We start from the raw sequence: 21,856 nt of genomic DNA on the forward strand, positions 1-21,856 counted from the left end.
GGTCAATGACACAATGGCTCTCTCCCCATACACCAGTGCAGCTGGACAACTTTGGCCTTAATTTTCAGGAGAGCGATTAAAATAGCCACCTTACCCCATCCCTGAGCTGAGGACAGTAAGCTGGGGCAGTGCAAAGGAGGTGACTTGCATGGAGGCAGCTTGGAGGCTCTCAGATCTCCCCCTGGCCACAGCTCCAGGTGGTCTGACCAGGATTTAGCACAAAAGACTATTTGGCCTAAGCTGGCTTTATTCACACCCACGTGGCAAGCCCAGAGCCGTGCCCTCCCGAGGCACAGACACCACCCAACCTGCTCCTGCATGCACACCCGCTTTGTGCCCAGCTGCACACATGGCCACCATTTTGCAAACACTCCAAGTTGCTTCACCAGCCATGCAAATGCATTCTTGCATCAGCATCAGAAACCCCAGACACTTCAGCACACATCCACAAAGCCACCCATGAGGATGCAAACATACACTGCCCCCCAGGGACAAGCAGAGGCAAGGGGCAAGGGAGCCCAGCCAGCAAGATGTGGCAGGTCCTGCTGTCCCCTACAAAAGGATGCTCATCCTGCTGCCATTCACTCAAAATTTGCAGCTTTGCACCAGATTAATTTAATTCATCTAAATTAAAAAGCAAGACCCCACTCCCAGCTGCCTAGTGCAAAGGAGATGCCATGATGAAGTGATCTCTGGGAAGGAGAAAGGGGTAGTGCAGAGGAAACCTCACCCCATCTCACTGTTCCTTAGAAGACAAGTGCCATCTAACCCCAAAACTTGTCCTGGGCAGAAGTATGGGGACACACTGGGCGTGCAGGCATTTCTGTAGTGAGACAGAGGTGGCAAGTTTGACCAGCTTTCAGCACAAGATATTAGCTCCTAGTATTCATACCTCAACCCACAGCCTTATTGCACTCCTGAAGCTTAGTGCTGAAGGCCTCTGAAGGTGCTGATGGCAGGCCAGACCCATAAACACATCTTTCTTGGCATTTCATTGCAGGGCTGAGGGTGCTGCAGCCCCTTGCTCCAAGGCCAGCCCGCCAGCAGCTCCCCTCCCTGCTCACACAGATCAGCACCTTCCTCTCCTTCATCGTCTCTTTTATTGGCTTGAAAGTTAGCCCCAGGATGTTTTATCACACCACAGCACATAATACAAATGAAAAACAAAGGGGAAAAGTTTGAATCATTTTTTTTTTTTTTTTTAATATATTCATCCCTGTGCAGGGAACAATGATCCATCTGATTAAATCTGCATGCTGGAGTTTATTAAACCGGGTTGGCCTCTCGCTTTCTCTCTCCTTTAGGCATGGACAAGCTCATTAAAATGAACACGCTCCGCTCCCTCCCCATGGCAATCCCGCTTCTCCCTGCCTGTGCTGCTGCTATCTTGTAGGCATCACCAAAAGCTGATGAACAGGGCTCTGCAGCTCAGCAGCCGAGCCTTGGTGTGACTTTTTGGCAAAGGGCAGGAGATGCCTTCAGATTACACCAGGGCCTCTTGGCTACAGTGAGCATGCAACCAAGGTGTAGGACAAGAGCTATTAAAAACAGAGGCAAGGGAGCTAGGTGGTGGGAGGTCAGGGACTGAGCACCCCACTCCAGCCCTGATGTGCCATTTACCCCTTCAGGGGCTGTTTCTCATCTGTAAAGTGGGTCTGATGGGCACTGCTCCTCCTGTCAGAATAATTAATGGGTGTAAAGTGCTTTGAATAAAGCACTAAGAATAAACTTATCAATAATGCCAAGGTGATGGGTGGGCGTAAAAGACTCTCCTCACTGTTGGAGGAACCTGGGACCAGGTCCCTACAGGGGCTTCTGAGCCCGCTGGCAGCCACCTGCCCTGCAGCCCAGCTCTCCTGGGGACACCCCAGGAGGTCCCCTGCCCCCCCAGCCACCCTCCCTCCTGGCATTTCCAGCAGGCCAACATTTGCTGCACCTCCTCCTTCTCCTCGGCAGCCCTGTAGATGCAACCTAAGTCTGTTACACCCCGGTGATAACAGTGGCTTAGGGCATATAATCCCTCCTTTACTTGACTTTGGGTTATTTTGAGCAGGAGATTAAAGGAGATTATCTGCATCACCTGAGATGCTGCACTTTCTATCTCTACCCCCTTCCCTCCATCCCTGGGGCTCACCCAGGCAGCAGAAACCCTCTTTCCTTCCCCCATCTTCCCATCTCAGAGCACCTGTATGGCCACAGAGCACTGCCACATGGTGATCCCTCATCACCAGCCTCTTTTTGTGGTCCTCACCCAGCCACCGCATAGCATCCTTGCATAGGTCCTTGGCTGGGCCTGGGGATGCTCCTTCAACACAGGAAAGGGAAGGCAGGACACCCCAGCACGCTGTGGCACTAATTGGGATCAGCTCCTCAAGGCTTCTCCTTGTGAAGGAGGTGGTGGGAGGCTAAAATGCCCCTTTGGGCACTAGGAGATTGCAGAACAGACCACTGTGTTCAACAGCAGCCACTCATCTCCACATTCAGAGAACAGAGAGGGACTGCCTGCTTGCCATATCTCACACCATAAAAACCTCTGAAGTTGGTGTTTCTTGCCCAACAAGGAATCCCCATCCCTGAGCAGCACCAGTCTCAGGCATCACCTGGCCAAGGCAGCAAACTCCTTCCCATGTTTTGGGGACTGCATGCTGCTCTCCAGCTCACTTCAGCTTGGATTTAGCAAAGCACTCAAGTGCTGGTTTGAATTCCTCCCAAAGCCTTGCTGAAATCAGCAGCTTTGATGAATCAAGGCCTAAACCAGCAGAGCTGCTAGCAGTGACCAAGACAGTCAATTCTCTCTCCTATCCGAGGGAAAGGGAGGGATGCTTCAGCATCCCAGGGGTGGGGAGCAGCTACCAAGCAGCAATAGTTCTCCTGGAAAGCAAACACCCACACGTGGCATCCCACCGAGACACGTGTGACCCATGCTCACGCTCATGGCATGCTCACACCTTCATGGGCTGTTTTTCCTCATTTCAGACTACACCAGGCTAGAATCCATCTGCCACCCTGGAAATTAATAGCAATCATTAAACAAAAAGAGCTGGCAAAAAGAAGCCCGAGGTGAAAAGCAGCTATTTCTGCCAGAAAAAAAATTAAAACTATTTAGACATACAGAAAGTCATTTATTACTGTGAAGTCCTCCCTCCACCTGGGGTTTAAATCTCATTACAGTTTGTCCAAAACAGATGTTACCCTTTTAGCAGTAGATTATTAACGATAAACTCAATTCCTCCAGAGATGGTGGGTGTTCTGGGTTCACTTGTTTTTTCAACTTGGGTAACCTCTGCATGAAATGTTTATGAAAAGGACAGGCAATCCGAGTCCTGGCACCGTTCCCTGCTTCTATTGTTTGGGCCCTCTGAAGTTTTCCATTCCACTCTCCACATCTTTTGTGGGCCTGTGAAAGAGAAGAGAAAACACAGGGGCCCAGATGGTGACCGCAGACGCTTTTGAGGATCAGGTATGACGTTGAGGAAGGGCTTTCATGTACCACAAAACCATGCCAATGCACAGACACCTCCTGCTGCTGCCCTTCCCCAGCAACCCGGTATTAACCGTGATCAAAAAAAAAGCAGGACCTCTTGGATGGACCTTGGCATGTACACGACCCATTTTTCCAAACTTCTCTGCTTCTACCCCCAGAGTTTTGCGTGAGGCCACTTGGTTGGGTTTTAGGCCTGCTGGCACCATGCAGGAGCCCCAGTGGTCCTCATCTATGGCTGAGCATCCCCCATGGACAGAGGTGGGCTCTGCTTATTCCCACAAGGGAGGGGGCACACTTCAGTGGGAGAGCAGCTGACACCCAGTTTAACCAGCTAAGCCCACGGTATAGCTGAATCCTTGTTCTGTTTAGATCTAACATAACAAAGACACAAGCTCAGGAACCTAGAAGCCCCATTAACCATGCTGTAAACATGATCAGATGAAACATTAATATCAGCTCCACACGAATACGGCCATCTGGCTGCCCAGCCATCTTCCTGACCACTTTGGGTAGGAGGAATTGCATTCCTAGCACTCTCCAGAGACCCTGTTAAATAGATGTTCTCATGATGCCTCTCACAGCACGCCTGGGAAGCTGGCAGGTGCCAGCTATTTCTCCACTATTGATGGTGAAGTCAGTGCCAGCATCCCAGGGCTCCCTCAGAAAACACTTTTTGTGACCCATACTTTTTTTTGTGTGACCCATATCCACCTCCCTGAAGGTGCGGGGTATCCCTGGGATGAGCCCATTGCCTGTCTGCTTGAATTGTGCCAAAGGCATGGCTGAATAACTGCAGGGGCTGTGCTGAAGGAAGGAAAAGACTCTTATAGATGAACTTAACTGCTTTCAGCTGCCTCGGACTGAGCTGTAACGTGGATGACAACACCATGCCTCTAAGCCATTCCTGTCCCCTGGAAGCACTGATTCCAGTCTGAATCCCACCCACAGCATGTGCACATCCAAGTGCAACATCTGGTAGCAGTGCCCTGGAGCCACAGGCTGTTCTAGAGCTATTGTATTTGCTCCAGAACAGGATGTATTCGCGGTCTGCTAGGGATTCCTGGCCAAAGGGAGCATTGTGTGAAATTTTTATCAGGGGATTGAATGTGTATTTCCACCACTGAAGTATCATAGACCTGCAGCCAGTTACAATATTGTCTAAAAACAAAACATCTGTTCAGGTTAAGAGGTGAGGAGACAGGCAGGGCTGGAAATCTCACATAGGACCTATTTTGACCTAGGGAAGGAGAAGAGGGCCCCTGCTCCCAGAGCCCCCAGAGCCAACAAACCCAAACTCCTCCATGTGCAGCAGCAGGGCCATGCTGGGTAAGATGTGCGTGGCAAGTGATCACGCTTGGTTTTCTCTGCAATGCTGTTACCCTGAATAAACATTACATTGGATTTGGAGAGCTGCCCAGATGATCATTAACCTTCTCCTGGCCCGTGACAGGAAGCCAGCCTGCAGCACTGAGCTAAAATTAGGCCTGTAGGGCACTGGGTCTTGCCAGATATTGCTATATCTGGGCACAACCCCCCTCCAAAAACAGCCAGAGGAGCCCTAGGCTGGGCTCCTTGGCTGCAGAGAAGTGGATCATTAAATCACAGAATAATTTTGGGTGGAAGAGACATCTGGAAAGCTTCTCCAGCACCATCAGGAGAAGCAGAACCGACTCAAAAGGTGAACAAGAGGTTAGCAGATGTGTTTGCTTACAGCAAGCCATAGCAATCCCTGGGTGCAGAAGGACACTTGCAGATAGAAAGGTGAGGTCCCACTTACCTACCAGAGGATCAGGGCAGGCCATTGCCATGAAGTCCTGCACGTGCTGCATGTTTTCATGTCCGTCTGCCAATATGCAGTAGTACAATCCACCCAGAAACTGCCACTGAGCTCAGCACTGCCCAAACACCCACAGCTTCTGGCTCAAGGCTCCCTCACGGGGAAAGGGAAGGACAGAGAGGGAAAAGTGCTTCTGAAAGCAAGACCCTACAACCAAAAATATCAGAGCAAACAAAACACTGTGCTATAGCATAAAAGGGCAAGCTGTAGTACTTACGCCTCTAAAAGTAATTTCTTACAAGCTAATCATTTCATGGATTCACCACCAGACTTTATTCCTTATAGAAGTGGCTATTCCTGCCTGGGATGCAAAGGGTTATGCAGGCTTCCTGGAACAATACACTAACAAAAGAAAGCAGTAAAACCCCCTTTCAATTAGCACTGAGGATCTGAGCGGGGATGACAATGCAGAGACAAGGCTCAGCTCAGTTCGTCAGCGCTGAGGAACACCAGCAGCTTTGCTTCCAGCACGGGGCGGTTCCCTCCATTGTATCAGTGCTGAAAAAACACTTTGATCTCCAGCAGTATTTACTGGGGGGGGGGGGGAAAAGGGAGTCCTGCTTCTGCACCAGACCTCTGCTTCCCCCCAGCCTAACATGGCCATGACTATCCCATAATGAAGCTGTGATTCAGGCTGATTATCTCTAAGGAAGAGCACCACGAAGTAAATACTAGAGAGGCTCTCATGGAAACACACTTTTCTTATTACTACTGTTCTACCTGATTAGAGCTCTCAGTTCTCCACATCCCCAAAAATCTTTGTCCTCTTCACCTCCCTCTAACTCTTCCCCTCTAATTGCACTCCTCAGCTCTTTGAGGGCTCAGCTGCATCGTCACAGGCTGGAGCTGACATTTTGTCCGCTCGTGCTGATATTTCAGAAAGCTGGTTTAATGCACAGGTAACCAGCTGGGCTTAAGAGGTTGTTCACCAGGAAGATCATTTATGCATTTACTTAAACTCAGCAGAGAATTTTGCTCAGTGGCCCACAGCAGCACGAGATAGGGTTGTCATCTCAATAGACCCTGGATGCTAAGCAGCCTGAGACAGATGTAAATGACTTCAGACTGCAGCTGAATGAAAAGCAGAATATCTGTATTTTCTGAAGTCCCTTTTCTGAAGTCCCCAGAGCTGACCTGGCTTGAAAACATTATTTTAACCCAGAATTTATTTCACCACAGAACAAAAAAGGGTGCCTAGAAATGTTTATGTGAACAGGCTCCTTTTGACCATTCCCAAATTGCAGTGCTGGCCTCAGCATGGCCAGTGGAGAAGGTGAAGGAATGATAGCTCTGAACTGTGGCTCTCATCAGACTCCGCATCACCCACAGCTTACAGCTAAATTGGCCTGGAATCAAGTATTGCGATGGAAGCTTTCAAGAAAGACCACTGTTTTTCAGCCAAGGGTTTAATTTTGCAGAAATCACATTTTCCACCAGAAATCCATTTTGCTGAGGAATTCCACACACAACCAGCTGCAGAAAAAGCTGTCCCCTATGGCAGCCCATGTCAGGCAGCAGCAGGAGTTGGCTTCCCAAAGGAAAGGCACAGCAGGAACTGGGGTGAGCCCAGCAGAGGGGATTCCTTCCCCAGCCACAATTACATGGACACAGCAGGCAGGGAAGGTGCTGGTAACAAGGTCCATTGATAGCCATGAGAAAGACAAGAGATGAACCAAGTACAGCCCATCCAGCCAGGAGCAGAAGGAGATGGGGTGAGATACAGCACTAGACACCAGTTATAATCCAGTCAGGAGCCACCTAACACAAAGGCTTGAGGTCTATCCTAGAGACAGGACCAGAATCAGGACTGGAGACAGGCAGAAATCAGCCACAGGCTCAGGGCTGAGCTTAAATGGAGCTCCTGAGGCTATGGGAAGAGGGTGGAGGTGGAGGCCCCAGGTGAGGCTGGTCAGGACCATTAAGGCCTATTGGTGCCTTCAGGGCCTTAGCACCCTATAACATCCATAAGTGTCAATACAACTGTCAGTAATGCCCCTGTATGGACACCATGTGTGTGATTTCTGTTTGTTTCTCCCTACCTATGCTCAGAAAGTACTCTTTTCACCATCCTTCCCACCTGGCTACTTGCCATCTATTCGCAAGGTCTCAGTAGGAGCTGTCCTGTGTATGGTGCTGGGCACCTGTCTCTCAGCCCACTTCTACCTCTTTGCTTCATTCCCTCTTCATCTCTCTTCAAAACTCAGTGGAAAACCTCTCTCTTCTCCTTTGCTGATTGTTTCTTAAATAATAAATACCAGCAGGAGAGTAGAATTGACTGGAGAGCTCTATTATCTAACTCTGCGAGTTATTTGGGAATAAGGCTGGGATGCACAAAGTGCTGCCTAAACCCTATCTGTGGAGACTATATAAGCACTGGGATCTCTGGATGGAAAAGGAACTTGGGTTTTACAGGGCTGGGCATTTTTATTATTCAGCATGGTAGTGATGCTAACCAACACGGCCCAGAAGAAGGTGTGTAGCAAACACCAGGAATACGAATGAGCAGAAAAACCTGCCTGGAAGCCTCAGTTCCACACCTGACATCTACAGAATGGACGTCAAGCCATTTAGGAGAGCATTCATCACTAATACATGTAAATGTTTTCTCTGCCATCCTAAAGCTGTAGCCTCAGATTATTTTACACATAATGAAGAGCCAAGGTTCATTTTAACATTTGGTGCCTGTTAGCCAAATTTTCCGTCCCCACTTCTTTGGGTGATTAAACATTTATTGTCTGTAATGTATTGTTCTCGTTTTGCTACGTCCCTCTTTGTAGTGGAGCTCCTTTGTTTATTGATAAAATGACCTGAGTGGATGTGAAAGAGGATCTAAGAGAAGCTGAAACGTGGCCAGATGGAGATGGAGCAGCTAGGGAGGATGAAGGTCTGGGGATGCAGGGATGCCGAGAGGGAAGCATCGTTGTGTGTGTGTATGCGCACGCACACAAATGCACCCATGTTAATCTGGCTCCTTGCCTTCGCTCAGCAAATCTAATCCACAGTTTGAAAGAACTCATTCAGTAGAATAACAAAATTAGGAACTGAGTGCCAAGACGGCATATTCTGTGTGCTGCCCATCTTGCTCCCCCTCAACCCACCCAGCCCCCACGGCTGCTTTGTTTGCTTCCTTGCAGCTGCTGCTCTGGTTTAATTTACTGGGATGCCATTAGCTGGGAGATGGAGGCAAAAACTTCCAGCCAGCCTGCACTGGTGTGAGCAGCCAGAGTTTTGCCTTTTCCTTACCACCTCTGCTGCCGGAGGACAAGGCTGGTGTTGTTCATCCAGTGCAGGCTGCAGCCTCATGGAGATCACAAAATCGATTTGCTGCTGGGTTGTTGGCAAGAAGCAGGGCTGGAGAAGCAGGGACAGGTAGGAGGGGAGAGCATCAGTATCAGTGCTGAGGATCAGCAGGGCAAGGCATGGATCTGGGCTCCCGCAGGGACACTGAAGATCAGAGGCAGTGCGTAGCAGCAGCAAGCAGCAAGGAAGTTGTCACTGCCCATTTACTGGTCTCTGCGAGCCATGTAAGCCTGACATCTTCTCAGCTGGCCAGGGCCACCTTGCTGCCTTAAGAAAACAAAAGGAAAGGGAAGCACAGTGATATCCACAGTGCACAGGTGACTCTCACAAGGAATATTTCCTGCCCCATGGCCTCCCCATGGCCACAGCCTGCTGTCATCGTCAGCCAGGGTTCAACATATCTCCAGTTTAGTTTAATAATTTCAAAGCACTGTTGTTTTCATTCCTCGCCTTTGCTTCTTTCACAATCAGTGAAAAAGAACCCCATATCTCCACTTTCCTGGTAGTTTTTCACTTTAGAGTTGTAGGTGGTTTGTCCCCAGGTTTTCCCTGGCAGTTCTGTGAAGGGTCAGAGGACTGGGAACAGTGGTGTGCAATTGGGTTACCGGGAGCACAAAGCCAGAACAGCTGGGCAAAGATGAATTGGTCAGGTAGGAGTGTTAAAACCCTAGGTTTTCCTCATGATTTTTCTGCAGTCTGTGGGGAGAAGAAAGGGGGGGGGGGCCTCTCCCTCACTCTCTGGAGCCATGTCCCAGCCACCGGAGGTCAGGAACAGCACAAGCTGCTCATCCAACCAGCTGCTCTGTGTCTAACCTGCAAGAATCCCAACCAGGATTTCAGAAGCAGAAAAGGAAGATTAGATGGGAGATAAAATCAAAGGAGAAACCTCCTGGATCTCTGTTATCTGCTGTTAGGGGGATATGTGCTGGAACCATTGTGAGTGCCCCCGCTCCCATCCCGCCTCAGTGCCTGGCTGGTGCTGCACACCCACACGCACCCGCGTTGGCGTGATGCTGGAAGGAGGCTTTCAGAAGCCAACGAGATAACAGTTATCTCCTCCATGCAAAGCAACAAGACCACTTCTCCACTCCCCAGTCATGTCCCGGCAATCTAATAAAAGGGGAGATTAGCCCCTCTTACATCTCCTTAATGCTGTCGTTTTATTCACACTTTGCAAAGCAAATAAACCAGCAAATTGCTTGCTTTAATGAGCTGAAATTAAACTCAGGCTGCTGATAAAATGCCTTTTCTCCTTTCTGTTGTTGGAAAGGACTCGTCTGATAGGCAAAGAAGAGAAAACACACAGCGGGAACCTACTGAATATGTGTGAGTCGCTTACGGTCACTCTTCCTCACCCCAGACACCCCCAATTAGATGAGGGAGGCACATGGGTGATGAGGAGGATACGGGGGCCAGCCTGGCAAGGTCCTTGGAGGGTCTTGTCTCTGCTCTTTGCTCACAGGATGGTCCTGCTCCATTAGCTAATGCCCTCTGATGTGGGCTGCAGGCTGTGGCTTCCCCAGGGACGTGGCAACAGGAAGCTTTCCCCTGCAAGAAGAAGGCTGGTGTGGCTTTGCAGGAGATGCTTGCAGCAAAGGGAAGGGCTGTGGGCAAGGAATGTGATCTGCACAGCTGGGGCAACCCATTGGTGATGGCTCCGCAGGCCAGGACTACTCATCTCTACCCTTCTCCAACATCCTTACGGGCAGTGTGCACCCCACAGGAGGCCATCAGAGGGGCTGGGGACCAGGCTGATCTCTGTGGCAGAGGAGAACGGGCACATCCAGAGCCCAGCTCCCAGCTGGAGGGAGCGAAAGTCTCCACCTGCAGCTCAACACATCTGACTTGACTTTCATCTCAACGAGAGGAGCTCGGGGCAGTGTCATTCAGTCTCCCACAGCCCCGTGATGCACTGTCATTATCTCACGGAACTGGAGAGGAGACTGGAGAGCAGGGAGGTTAATTGAGTTGCCCAGTGCCGGGAGGGATGTGACGGCAGACAGCTCTCAGCCCAGCACTGCAGCCCATGCCTCCCCATTAATGGGGGAGTGTGTGTGGGGACATGGTCCCTGTCCCTTCCTCGCCAGATCCAAGGACTCAGATGTGCTAAAATGAACTACCAGGTCCCAACAAAGCACCCCAGAGAGGTGCTGTCGCATGTCCTTGTAAATGTGCTCCAGCTGGTGCCACAGGTACTGGTCCCAGAAATGGGGTTTACCTTCAATACCAATATTTCTGCAGTGATATGAGGGCTTCAACTCAAATAGCAGTGTAAAAGCACACCAAATTCCAGGTTTCTACCCCCTGGTGGGAGAGCTGCTGGAGGACAAGGTGGCTGGAGAGCCTCGTACGCCACAGAGCTGATGCGAAAGCAGATCTTGTTATGTACGTAATGGAAACCCAGCCATCCCACCAGGGAACAGACTCACTGTTCGCGATCCAGAAAGAACAAATAAACTGTTTCACTGTTTGTTATTACCAGCCTGTTTACTGGAGTATAAGCTGTGAATGGTTAACAGAGCTCTCTGCAGCGAAACATGGTCTGCTTCACCACCTGGTATCATAGCTGGAAAACAGGGATCTGGTTTCTCCAGGATGAGGGTGATGGTATGGTGTCTGAACACCTCCCATGGTTTGCAAGAGGGCAGCACCAGCACATCCATCCGCTGCCTGGGCACTGGGAAATGGACTGGAAGCCACTTTCTGGATTTACACTATGCAGATCTAACGAAACACAGCTCAGGTGTATGACGTATCCCTCCTCTTTCATGGATGCTCAAGAAGCCTCAGTTTCCTACCAGCTGTGTTTTCAAGAAGTGCTGGTGGTATCTTTCCCGCTTCCTACAGTCTGTCTGGGGACAAGGGAGACAACCAGAGCTGCTGTTACTGTAGAAGGAATTTCTAGATAAGCCATGATGTTTCTCCCAGCTGTGGGCAACTCCCTCTCTGGTAGGGGGTTTGTTTCCCCGACCACAGACAAGGAAAACAGATGGTGGACAATCGAGCTAGCGTGCCTTGTAGCCAAGCACTGCCCTGAAACTACTGCTCAGGTTCCCAGAAGCAGGCCAGGTGCTTGGGGCTGGGCTTTATCCTAGCCCCCACACAGCAATGCAGTCAGGAAGACACGGCGTCCTCAGCCAGCATCCCCCTCTGTGGGCACTGTTGCTGCACGCACCAGCACGCGAGACAGTTAGGATTCCCCTCAGCAAAACGTTGCAGCATCAAATCTACATCAGAGTGAGTTGTCTAGACTTCATCTGCTCTCCGCAGAGAGGAACAGACACTTCTGGGGCAGCACTCCTCTCCTCTGAAGGTAGACACCTAAATAGGTCAGACGAACGGTGCACTGGATGTGCGTTGTTCTCCCTCCTGCCTATAACATGACGCTGGTCGATGCACTTAGAGGCTGACGTCTGCAGGCAGTGACCACCTGCCCTAGTGATGCCAAACAGCACTGGCTGTGCCCGAATTAACCAAAGGCCCTGGAGAGGTGGCAGCTGGATTTAGAAGGCAAGCGGCTAGCAGTAAGAGGGTAGTTGGGTGCGTCTCTGACGCTGCTGAACTTAAATTGTCTGCCCTTTGTGTTGAGCTTGTGCTTTTGTTTTGTTTTGCACAGGTGAGCTGAGGAACCAAGCGAGGACAGCCAGCCAGGAGGCACGTGGAGATGGGGACTGGCGCCGCGATGGGCAGCAAAAAGAAAACGAGGAGATGTACTATTAAAAACCAGAGGAAGGCTGGTCTCTGAGCCAGAGAGGCTCCTCCGCACAGGCACCTAACTTCATGACTCCCTCCCCGAGATGCCGGAGACCTGGTGATGCGGGACCAGCCCCAGCCTCCCAGGCCTTGACAGCAGCCCCCGGCCGGCGGCTGCCGAGCCCCTTGGGCACCGAGGTCCCCGTTCGCCACGGCCGCTTCCCCCCGGGCTTCAAGCCATGAGGAGAAGGGAGAGGAGAGTGAAGAAGCACTAACCCAAGTCTTCCCGGCCCCCGTCCCGCTCCCCGCTTCCAGCAGCCCCTTCTCCGCGCCGCCCTTCCAGATGGCAGGTCGCCGGTGGGCCGCGACGCCAGCCCTCTGCGTGTGCGTGGCAGCCGTCTCCCTCCTGCACGCCGGCGGGGTGCGGGCGGACTGCTGGCTCATCGAGGGGGACAAGGGTTTCGTCTGGCTGGCCATCTGCAGCCAAAACCAGCCCCCCTACGAGTCCATCCCCCAGCAGATCAACAGCACCATCGTGGACTTGCGGCTGAACGACAACAAGATCAAGAGCGTGCAGTACGCCTCGCTCAGCCGCTTCGGCAACCTGACATACCTCAACCTGACGAAGAACGAGATCTCCTACATCGAGGACGGTGCCTTTTCGGGACAGTTCAACCTCCAGGTGCTGCAGCTGGGTTACAACCGCCTGAGGAACCTCACTGAGGGCATCCTGCGGGGCCTGGGGAAGCTGGAGTACCTCTATCTCCAGGCCAACCTCATCGAGTCTGTCACCCCCAACGCCTTCTGGGAGTGCCCCAACATAGTGAACATTGACCTGTCCATGAACAGGATCCAGAGACTCGACAGCAACACTTTTAGGGGCTTAAACAAGCTCTCTGTCTGTGAACTCTACAGTAACCCCTTCTACTGCTCCTGTGAGCTCCTCGGCTTCCTGCAATGGCTGGAGGCGTTCACCAACATGACGCGCACTTACGACCGGATGCAGTGCGACTCCCCACCGGACTACACGGGCTACTACTTGTTGGGCCAAGGCCGGACTGGCTACCGCAATGCTCTGAGCATGCTCTCGTCCCTTTGCACCGGTGGCTCCTACACTGTGATCCCTCGTTTTATCCCTCCCCGGTACCAAGTGACCACGGCGCCCTCCGAGAGCCCGTGCTCCGAGGAGGAGTGCTCCTCCGGTGACGGCACCACCCCACAGTTCTCCCTCTTCACGCCCATCGGCGAGACGGAGGTGCGCCCCAACATCCAGGTGAAGCACCTCAACCACAACTCGGCCGTCCTCACCGTGCAGATCCCCTACCCCTTCAGCAAGATGTACATCCTCTCCCAGTTTGAAAACGGCTTCTCCTCCATGATCACCAAGCTCAGGAAGAAGGAGGAGAACATCACCGTGAGCAACCTAGTAGCACAAAGAGATTACACCTACTGTGTGGTCTCTGTCCACCAATACTCCAAGTACAACCACACCTGTGTCACCATCACGCCCACCAGACCCAACCGCAAGGAGCCGGTGCCCACCCCTTCCACTGCCACCCATTATATCATGACAATCCTGGGCTGTCTCTTTGGCATGGTGATCGTCTTGGGCGTCGTGTATTACTGTCTCCGAAAGAGGCGCCAGCAAGAGGAGAAGCACAAAAAGGCTGCCGGCAGCATGAAGAAGACCATCATTGAGCTGAAATACGGGCCAGAAATGGAGACCACCAGCATCACCCAGCTGTCCCAAGGACAGATGCTGGGCGGGGAGACGGTGACCCGCATCCCCTACCTGCCTTCCGCTGGAGAGGTCGAGCAGTACAAGCTGATCGACAGCAGTGAGACCCCCAAGGCCACCAAGGGCAACTACATGGAGGTGAGGACGGGGGAGCAGCCTGAGAGGCGAGACTGTGAGCTGTCCCTGCCACCGGACACCCAGAGCTCCGTGGCCGAGATCTCCACCATTGCCAAGGAGGTGGACAAGGTGAACCAGATCATCAACAACTGCATCGATGCCTTGAAATCCGAGTCCACCTCCTTCCAAGGGGTGAAGTCGGGGGCAGTCTCCACGGTGGAGCCTCAGCTGGTGCTCTTATCAGAGCAGATCCCCAGCAAGCACGGGTTCCTCTCCCCTGTCTACAAGGAAAGCTACAACCACCCCCTCCAGCGGCACCACAGCATGGAGGCCGCCCCCAAACGCTCCAGCACCTCTTCCAGCGGCTCCATACGGAGCCCCAGGTCCTACCGCTCCGAGGGATCGGGCCACAAATCAGAAGCCAAATACATCGAGAAGACGTCCCCCACCACTGACACCATCCTCACTGTGACACCGGCCGCGGCCATCCTGCGGGCGGAGGCGGAGAAGATCCGGCAGTACAGCGAACACCGGCACTCCTACCCGGGCTCACACCAAGGGGAGCAGCACGACAGCATGGCAGGGCGAAAGCCCTCCATCCTGGAGCCTCTGACCCGTCCTCGCCCCAGAGACCTGGCCTATTCCCAGCTCTCGCCCCAATACCACAACCTGAGCTACACCTCCAGCCCCGAGTACACCTGCAAACCTTCGCACAGCATCTGGGAGCGCTTCAAACTCAACCGCAAGCGGCACAAAGACGAGGAGGAGTACATGGCAGCCGGCCATGCCCTACGCAAAAAGGTCCAGTTTGCCAAAGACGAGGATCTTCACGACATCTTAGACTACTGGAAGGGCGTCTCCGCCCAGCAAAAGTCCTGAGTCCTCACACAACTCGTGACTTAACACACTAACTGGACCAAAAGAAATCCGCAGCAGCTATTTTTATTCAGACTGTCTTTGAAACAAAAAAATAAATATATAATAATAATAATAAATGAATCAATAAAAATAAAAGAGAGAACAAATTATGGAAATCTATAAATATTCTATATAATATATAAAGTGAGATATTAAAATGGCCTCACTTTGGTGAGACGCGCACCAAATTTGAACACAAACTTTACAAAACAAACTGTTGAGTGAAAAGAAAAAAAAAAAAGAAAAAAAGTTTTGTTTCATTCTGATTTTTCTAAAAAAGAAAAAAAGAAAAAAAAAAAAAGAAAAAAATTGAATATAAAAAGAAAGTGAAAGAGCAGGCAGAGAGCTCTGGCGTTTCCCAGTACTGCATTGCATGAGTCCCTACTCCGTGATTTTGTGGATTCTTTGTGAACAGTTTGTGTTCTTCCTTCCTTCCCTTCCAAAAACCAACAGCAACAAAAACAGCAACAAAAACCAAAAAGAGACCAGAAGGAGATCCATCCTTTGGGCTGTTTTTGCAAACGGAGTCTTCCAGTTTAGACTTTTACCCGGTTGAAGGCCCGTTCACATTTTCACTCACTGAGAGGTTTTACCACACATTGCATTGTAAACCGACGTCATTAATTGTACAGAGAAAATTTCTATATTTGCAATGTTTGCTGTATAATGAGAAAGAGAGAGGAGAAAAAAATCAATACTACATCTACTAAAAAAATATATATATATCTATATTCACCTGTTTGTACCAGGTTTTAATCATGGATTTTAGAGAAAGAGATGGAGTTTGGTTTGAAGGAGTTTTTTTCTTGTTTGGTTGGTTGGTTGAGGACGTATTTTGGAGGTGGGAGGGAACATTTGGGTTTCCTCTTTGTTTTTGATTTCTCCCAGTGATTGTCTATGTCCAAGCTCTGATCACTTGCAAGCGCACTAAGAAAAAAGGTGCGTGCCCAGAAAAGCAAATCACCAGCACTGTTCCAGGTGGAACCCCGTCCCTGCTGGGAACAGGAAAGGGGATGAGAAGTGGAGGGCTCCTGGTTGAGTGGGTGCCACCCAGCAATGGGACTTGTCCTGAAAGTCAAAAGGTACCAAAAGGATGGGGAGCTGCTGATGAATTAGCACAGAAACCTTCCTGCTGCTCGCTGGGGAGGGACATCACCGAGGGTGATTTTACTGAGGGAGAAGACACAAAGTGCTTACAGCTTGCCCAGACTGAGAGCAATTACAGCAGATCCTGCCCCTCGCTGCTGGGACTCCCACCGCCCCACACCCATGGGATTCCCCAGGGATAACCCCAAATTACTGGAGCACCAGGTGGGGAGTGCAGCAACTCCTGCCTGCAGCCCTGGCGCTGCCCACGGGCCTGCTGGGCTCCCATTTCCCAGCAGTGGCTTCGGAGATGGGCATCCTGGGGACCCCTGGGGCTCCAAAGCTAAAAGGAAAGAGGATGGTTCTGGGGTATGGTATCCAGCACAGCAACCACATGCCCTTCAGCCGTTGCTGCACAATGCCTATTTAGGTCTCAGCAGCATTTTGCCCCATCTCTAAAACACATGTGGATGATGCCCTACTCGTGGGGTGAGCTGGAGGATGGCGGAATTCAGACCGGGAAGCCAATCCCATGCTGCTGAGGGACACAATTTTGCCCAGATTAGCTCCAGCTGAGTTGCAAACCCCCATGCCTCATCCCACAACCAACAAAGAGGGCACACATTAGGCTTAGGGAGCTGCTCTGCTCCCCCAGCAGTGTGTGGGATCCCTGCAAGCCAGCCCAGTGACACAACAAGCTCCCCCAGGGCAGCCCTTTGGGACCCTGCTGCTTTCCAGAGTCCTTCCACTGCCTCCTGCTCACAAATCTCTTTGGTGCATCCTTACTCCTGACAGAGGAGCACTAGGGCCCAGCAGCAAACCACATCCCATCCTGTTATTTCAATATTTCAAAGTGATTTTGACAGGTATGCTTGCAAAAGGTTATGTTTGCTCAGAAAGGAGCTGAGCCAGGAAGACACGGAGCAGGCTGGGAAGTGCACGAGTTCATTCCCCACGGTTATTTGTGTAGACAACAAACCATTAGCAGGATTTCATAATAAAAGCAATTTCCCCAGGAACGTATTCACTCTGCATAAGCGCAGGCACATCTCTCCACCTCCTCCAGGTGCCCCAGAGCCTCCCCACGGTGCTCAGCTTCGTGGGGCCGTGTCTTGCCCACTTGGTCAGAGAGCAGGACCTGGAGGATGGAGCTGAGGATCAGACCTTGCCAGCACCCTTTGGCCTGAACCCCCTTCCCTTGGAAGCCCTGAGTGCCCCCTGGAGAAGCAGGACTTGGCAGCAAGGATGGGTGGTGGAAAAGGTGGCAGGGCCTGGCACCCTCTGAAGGTCTTGGGGAATTCCTCAGCAAGGGGCTGGGATGGGCAGAGGCAGTTCCTGAGTCAACCTGGGCTCAGGTGATCCAATAATGGTCCTCCCAAAAAAACAACCTTCCTCGGTCACTTCAGACCAGTCCCACACCAGTCTGGACCATCACAACCATCTCCCCATCAGCAGCGAGCTCACCCCTGTGCTCAAGGGGTTGTTTTGCTCCTCTCAGCCTCTGTTTCCTCCTCTTCAAAACTCGTCCTCGTGGCACCGAGGGCATAGGCTGGTCGGGGAGGCTCAATTAATTAATCGCCTGTCTGTGAAGCCCGTTTAGCTCCTAGAATAAAAGCCGCTGTAGAAAAGCAAAGTTGTTAGTGGCATAAAACAGCAGGGGCAGATGAAATCAAAGCCCAATTTTGTTTTCACACCAGGATTTCACTGGTCATAAACCAACAGAGACCAGAGCAGGAAATGTGATACAGCAGCAATGGCCTTTCAAAATTAAACACTTCCCAGATGCAAACCCTGCAGTTAGAGACCAGGAGGATTAGGAAAGGTCTGGGTCCCTCTGGCTCCAAGGAGAGGGACGTCCACATGCAGAATCCACAGTCAGTGGGGCACGCCGTGGAGGTCAGAGGGCTCCGGGTGATGATGCAGTGGCCGTGCTGCTGCCTCCTGGCCCTTCCTCCATGGTGGGTCACATTCCTGGCAGCCATGGTCCGTGTCCCTCCAAGTGAGATGCCACAAGAAGAGCTGAGAAAAAAGCCAGACAAGAAGAGGGAAGAAGTCCCACTATCCCCCACACCACTGCTCAACCCAGGAACCGGCTTGGATGTCTCAGGACAGGGCCTGGGGAGCTCTGTGCTTGGCATCCTTCATCCCCCAGAGGCAGCTATTTTTCAGAAACAGAGGAAAGGACAGCAGGGATCCGTTGCTGTTTCTGCCCTGAGCTGCCCCTAGAAATTTCCTCGCTGTCCAGAGTTCACTTTTTCATCACCACTTCCCAAGGTTTCTGCTCCCCTAAAGCTCTTCTGGGGTCCACATGCCCTTCATTTGCTCCCTGCTATCACCAGCGTCCCCTTCAGCTGTCCCCATCCTACTGCTCCCTTTCAGCCCTGCCCACCCCCTGTAGCTGCTGTATGGAAATCCCACTCCCCAAGGGCTCTGCTGTAGGACGACGCCGATAGCCTCAGGGCCATCAATAAATGTATTCACTGATGCCCTTCCCAAGCCCACAGAATGCCTGTTGTTTAAAACATCATTCCTCAAGGGCAAAAACAATGTGAGGACTAAACATGACCACCCCAACCCCTTCCCCATCATCTCAGCAAAGCCAGCTTCTTGTTGGCTAGCAAACCAGAGCCCACAGCACCCGCAGCTCAACGCTCGCTCCAGCCCGGGGCCAGCAAAAGAGCCCGCCATGTGAAGGCTGGGACATCTCCAGCCTGGGTAGCTTTTAAAAGCCTTATCCCCCTCCTGATGCTCTGCCCTGCCCCTGTTTCCAGATCTGACTTTTCCTGAACTGGGGCTGGGTCGTGGCAAACCAAGACCTGCATCGCCCAAGGCCTCCCCAGCTCATCGCAGCGATGGAGAGCACAACGCCCCGCTGCTGCAGCCTGCCTGCCTGTCGTGCTCTGCAGCAATATATCGTCACGACTGCAGGAGATGTAGGTTAGCAGGGGTAGGGGGTACCGAGGTGGGGGGTTCCGGCACCATCACCCCACTAATTTGGGTGAGGAAAGGTGCAGGGGACAACTGGGGACCACGGCGGGGTGTGCTGCTGTGCTGCTGGGCTGGATCGATGAGGGGCTCGCAGCCAGCGCGCACTGCGTTGGGCTATTTTTAGTGCAGGCAGCAGAGTTTGGGAGCCAAAGTCAGAATTTATTTGCATTTGTGAGTGCCTGTCAGGGTGAGGAATGACAACGAGGGGAAGGTGAGTGTGGTGCTCGGGCACCCCTGCCTGTTTTGGGATCGGCTCACCATTGTGCGAGCTCCTCTAGGGCGCACGCTGCGCCCCTCCTGCGTGGTGCTGCGTGGGGACAGTGCCACCACCACAGGGCTTGGACGTGTGGTCTCATGGGGACACGACACGGGGACAGAGCAGAGGAGCAGGGACGAGCTTCAGGGCGCAAAGGGGTTCTCTGGGAAAAGCCCCAGTGTCTGCCTTATGTAGTGTGAACAGGTCCTGTCCTTCTGTCCCGTCTGGAGGTAAAGCTGCTCCATGGGGAGAGCTGCAGGACACCTTTCCTTCCCTTTGCCACCCAACCGCTGCTGGCAGCCACTGCCCGAGGCACTGAAGGCAGCCGGCAGCACGGCTGGTGGTGCTGGAGGAGCCAACCCGGTGGCTTCACCTTGGCTTGGAGCACTTTGGCTTTTTCACATCTCTTGTATCATATTCTGTTGTATCCTTCTCAGCCGGATCGCCAGCATCACCAGAAAGTCGGTAGAGGTTATCCAAATGTCACCTTGAGAGTGGCCACATGGCTTCGTGGATGGGCTCATCAGAACCCAGCAGAGCTCTCAGTGTGGAGCTGAGCAGCTCACCCACCCTTTTGGACTGCAAATTGAGGGTTTGTTCACCTAGTAATTTTATCAGGAGTCTTGAAGTATTTCACTGCGACAGCCTACTGCCCCTTCCTTAGACACAGGAACAGCAGCCCTGCTCAGTCCCACTTTCCTCCCCACTCCAGGAATTAGTGAAGTGCAACCACCTGATCCAGAGTGAAACCAGTTTTCTGGACACAGTTTCCTCTGCACAAGGGACAAGAAGACACAGAAGTGCCAGGGATGGGGATTTTCACTGCCTGAGGAGCAGTCAAGCAAGGTGCCAGTTTTCACTCTGGTTTCCCCCCATTCCTTTTGGTCCAAACCAGGTGGGAAAGTGCTTATTTCCCACCCTCTGCAACTTCTCTGTTCCTGCAGAGCAATCAAAAGAGTCTGCCAAGTCTGAGTTGGTGTCTGTGTGCCTTTTAAATAATTCAATGGCAACACTAATGACACGGGGTGCACTGCTGCTCTTCTCCGTGCTGATCGCCTCTCGCACCCCACCAACATCTGTTTTTTCCCACTCAGCTCTGCTGCCTGGAAATAGCCATTTGCTGCTCACCTTTACTTGCCTCACCATTAAAGAGCTCATTAACGTACTCCAGCCTTGCTTTCTTTGGGACTAAAAGATTTTCATTTCTGTCTTTTATCAGCTTTCTGGTGGTTTATAGCCTCTCCTCTCCTCACTGTGCAATGCCCTTTTCTAATGAGCTCTTCTCTCCTGGCCCATCTTCTCCATTAAGCCTCACAAGTGCTGTCCCCCACCTTGTCTTGCTCATCTCCGGGGCTCTCTTCTGGCTCTATCATATTCTTTAGTGCTTCCAGCTGTGCAAGGAAGCACTCAGCCCCGCACACAGCATCGTGCTTCCCTCCCATCCTGCCTGCCCCTTGCAGCTCCCCAAGCCCTTGGGTCTGGCTCACCCCACCTCAGCCCCCTCCTGAGCCCCGAGCTTCAGGGCTGTGATGGGATGCCCCGAAGTTTGTGCTCTGTATCTGCAGCTTCTCCCTGCTGGGGGCCTCTTAAATCTTTCTCTCTCTCAGCATTTTGCACAGCAGAGCTCTCCTTGGGCATCTCCTGCCCTGCAATCAGGAGCTTCCCAGCCCATCCGAGCGGCAGGAGGCCTCTGGGTACCGCCAGAGCTCGTCTCTGGGCTCGTAGGTAAACACTGGCACTTTTCACATGAAGCAGCTAAATTAATTAATCATCTAATTCCACCACACTTGTAGCCAAGAAACAAAGACTCCCATTCCCTGCAGCTGGGGCCTGAAGTCTGCTCCTGCCAGCCGTGCCCTCCTGTCCCAGCCAGGATCTGTGCTGCAGGGAAGGTGAGGAGCACTTTGGGGAGTTTGGCCAAGGGGCTGCCAGAGCCAGAGACCCCCTGCCCAAGTGGCCATGGAGGGCACAAACCATCCACCACGGCCAGTCCGAAATGTGCAGATGTCCCCTGCACATCTGGCTCAGCTCAGGCTGACAAAGAGCCTGCATGCCCCAAAGCCCACATGATTTATTTTATTCCCATCCGTCTCAGGTGTTGCAGTAAGAGATATCACCTCTCCCCACAAACCTTATCTCAACTGAATCCTTAGATCATTCTGGCTGTAACAACACTACCACCCACCACGGAGTCTGCACACGAACGTCTCTGCCTGGGAAACCCCAGCCATGTGGCAGCTCAACGCATGAGGAATCCTTCACGCGCTGACAGCTGACGAGCCCCTGAGCTGCTCCGCAGCCTCCTCCAGCCTCACGGGGTGATCGTGGCTCCTAGCAGGCAGTCAAATGAGCACCCCGTGGCTCGGGGGAAGGCGTGCCGGGAGCCTGGGGAGGGCAGGTTGCACAGCTTGGCCGCCCCAAACTTATTTCCACACTGGA

General features: G+C 52.2%; 1 protein-coding gene across 1 annotated transcript in view; it reads left to right on the forward strand.

The window, feature by feature from the left end:
- ELFN1 (extracellular leucine rich repeat and fibronectin type III domain containing 1) overlaps nucleotides 1–15,691 on the forward strand; it is a 76,957-nt gene extending 61,266 nt beyond the window's left edge. Inside the window, exon 3 of the mRNA XM_082772545.1 lies at nucleotides 12,238–15,691. Coding sequence (XP_082628671.1) covers nucleotides 12,658–15,048 — 2,391 coding nt within the window. The 5' untranslated portion in view covers nucleotides 12,238–12,657 and the 3' untranslated portion in view covers nucleotides 15,049–15,691. The remainder of the gene's footprint in view (nucleotides 1–12,237) is intronic.
- The last annotated feature ends 6,165 nt before the right edge of the window (nucleotides 15,692–21,856 follow it).

Source organism: Aythya marila (assembly GCF_965140915.1).
Source record: "Aythya marila genome assembly, chromosome: 15".
In the NCBI taxonomy this organism is placed as follows: domain Eukaryota; kingdom Metazoa; phylum Chordata; class Aves; order Anseriformes; family Anatidae; genus Aythya; species Aythya marila.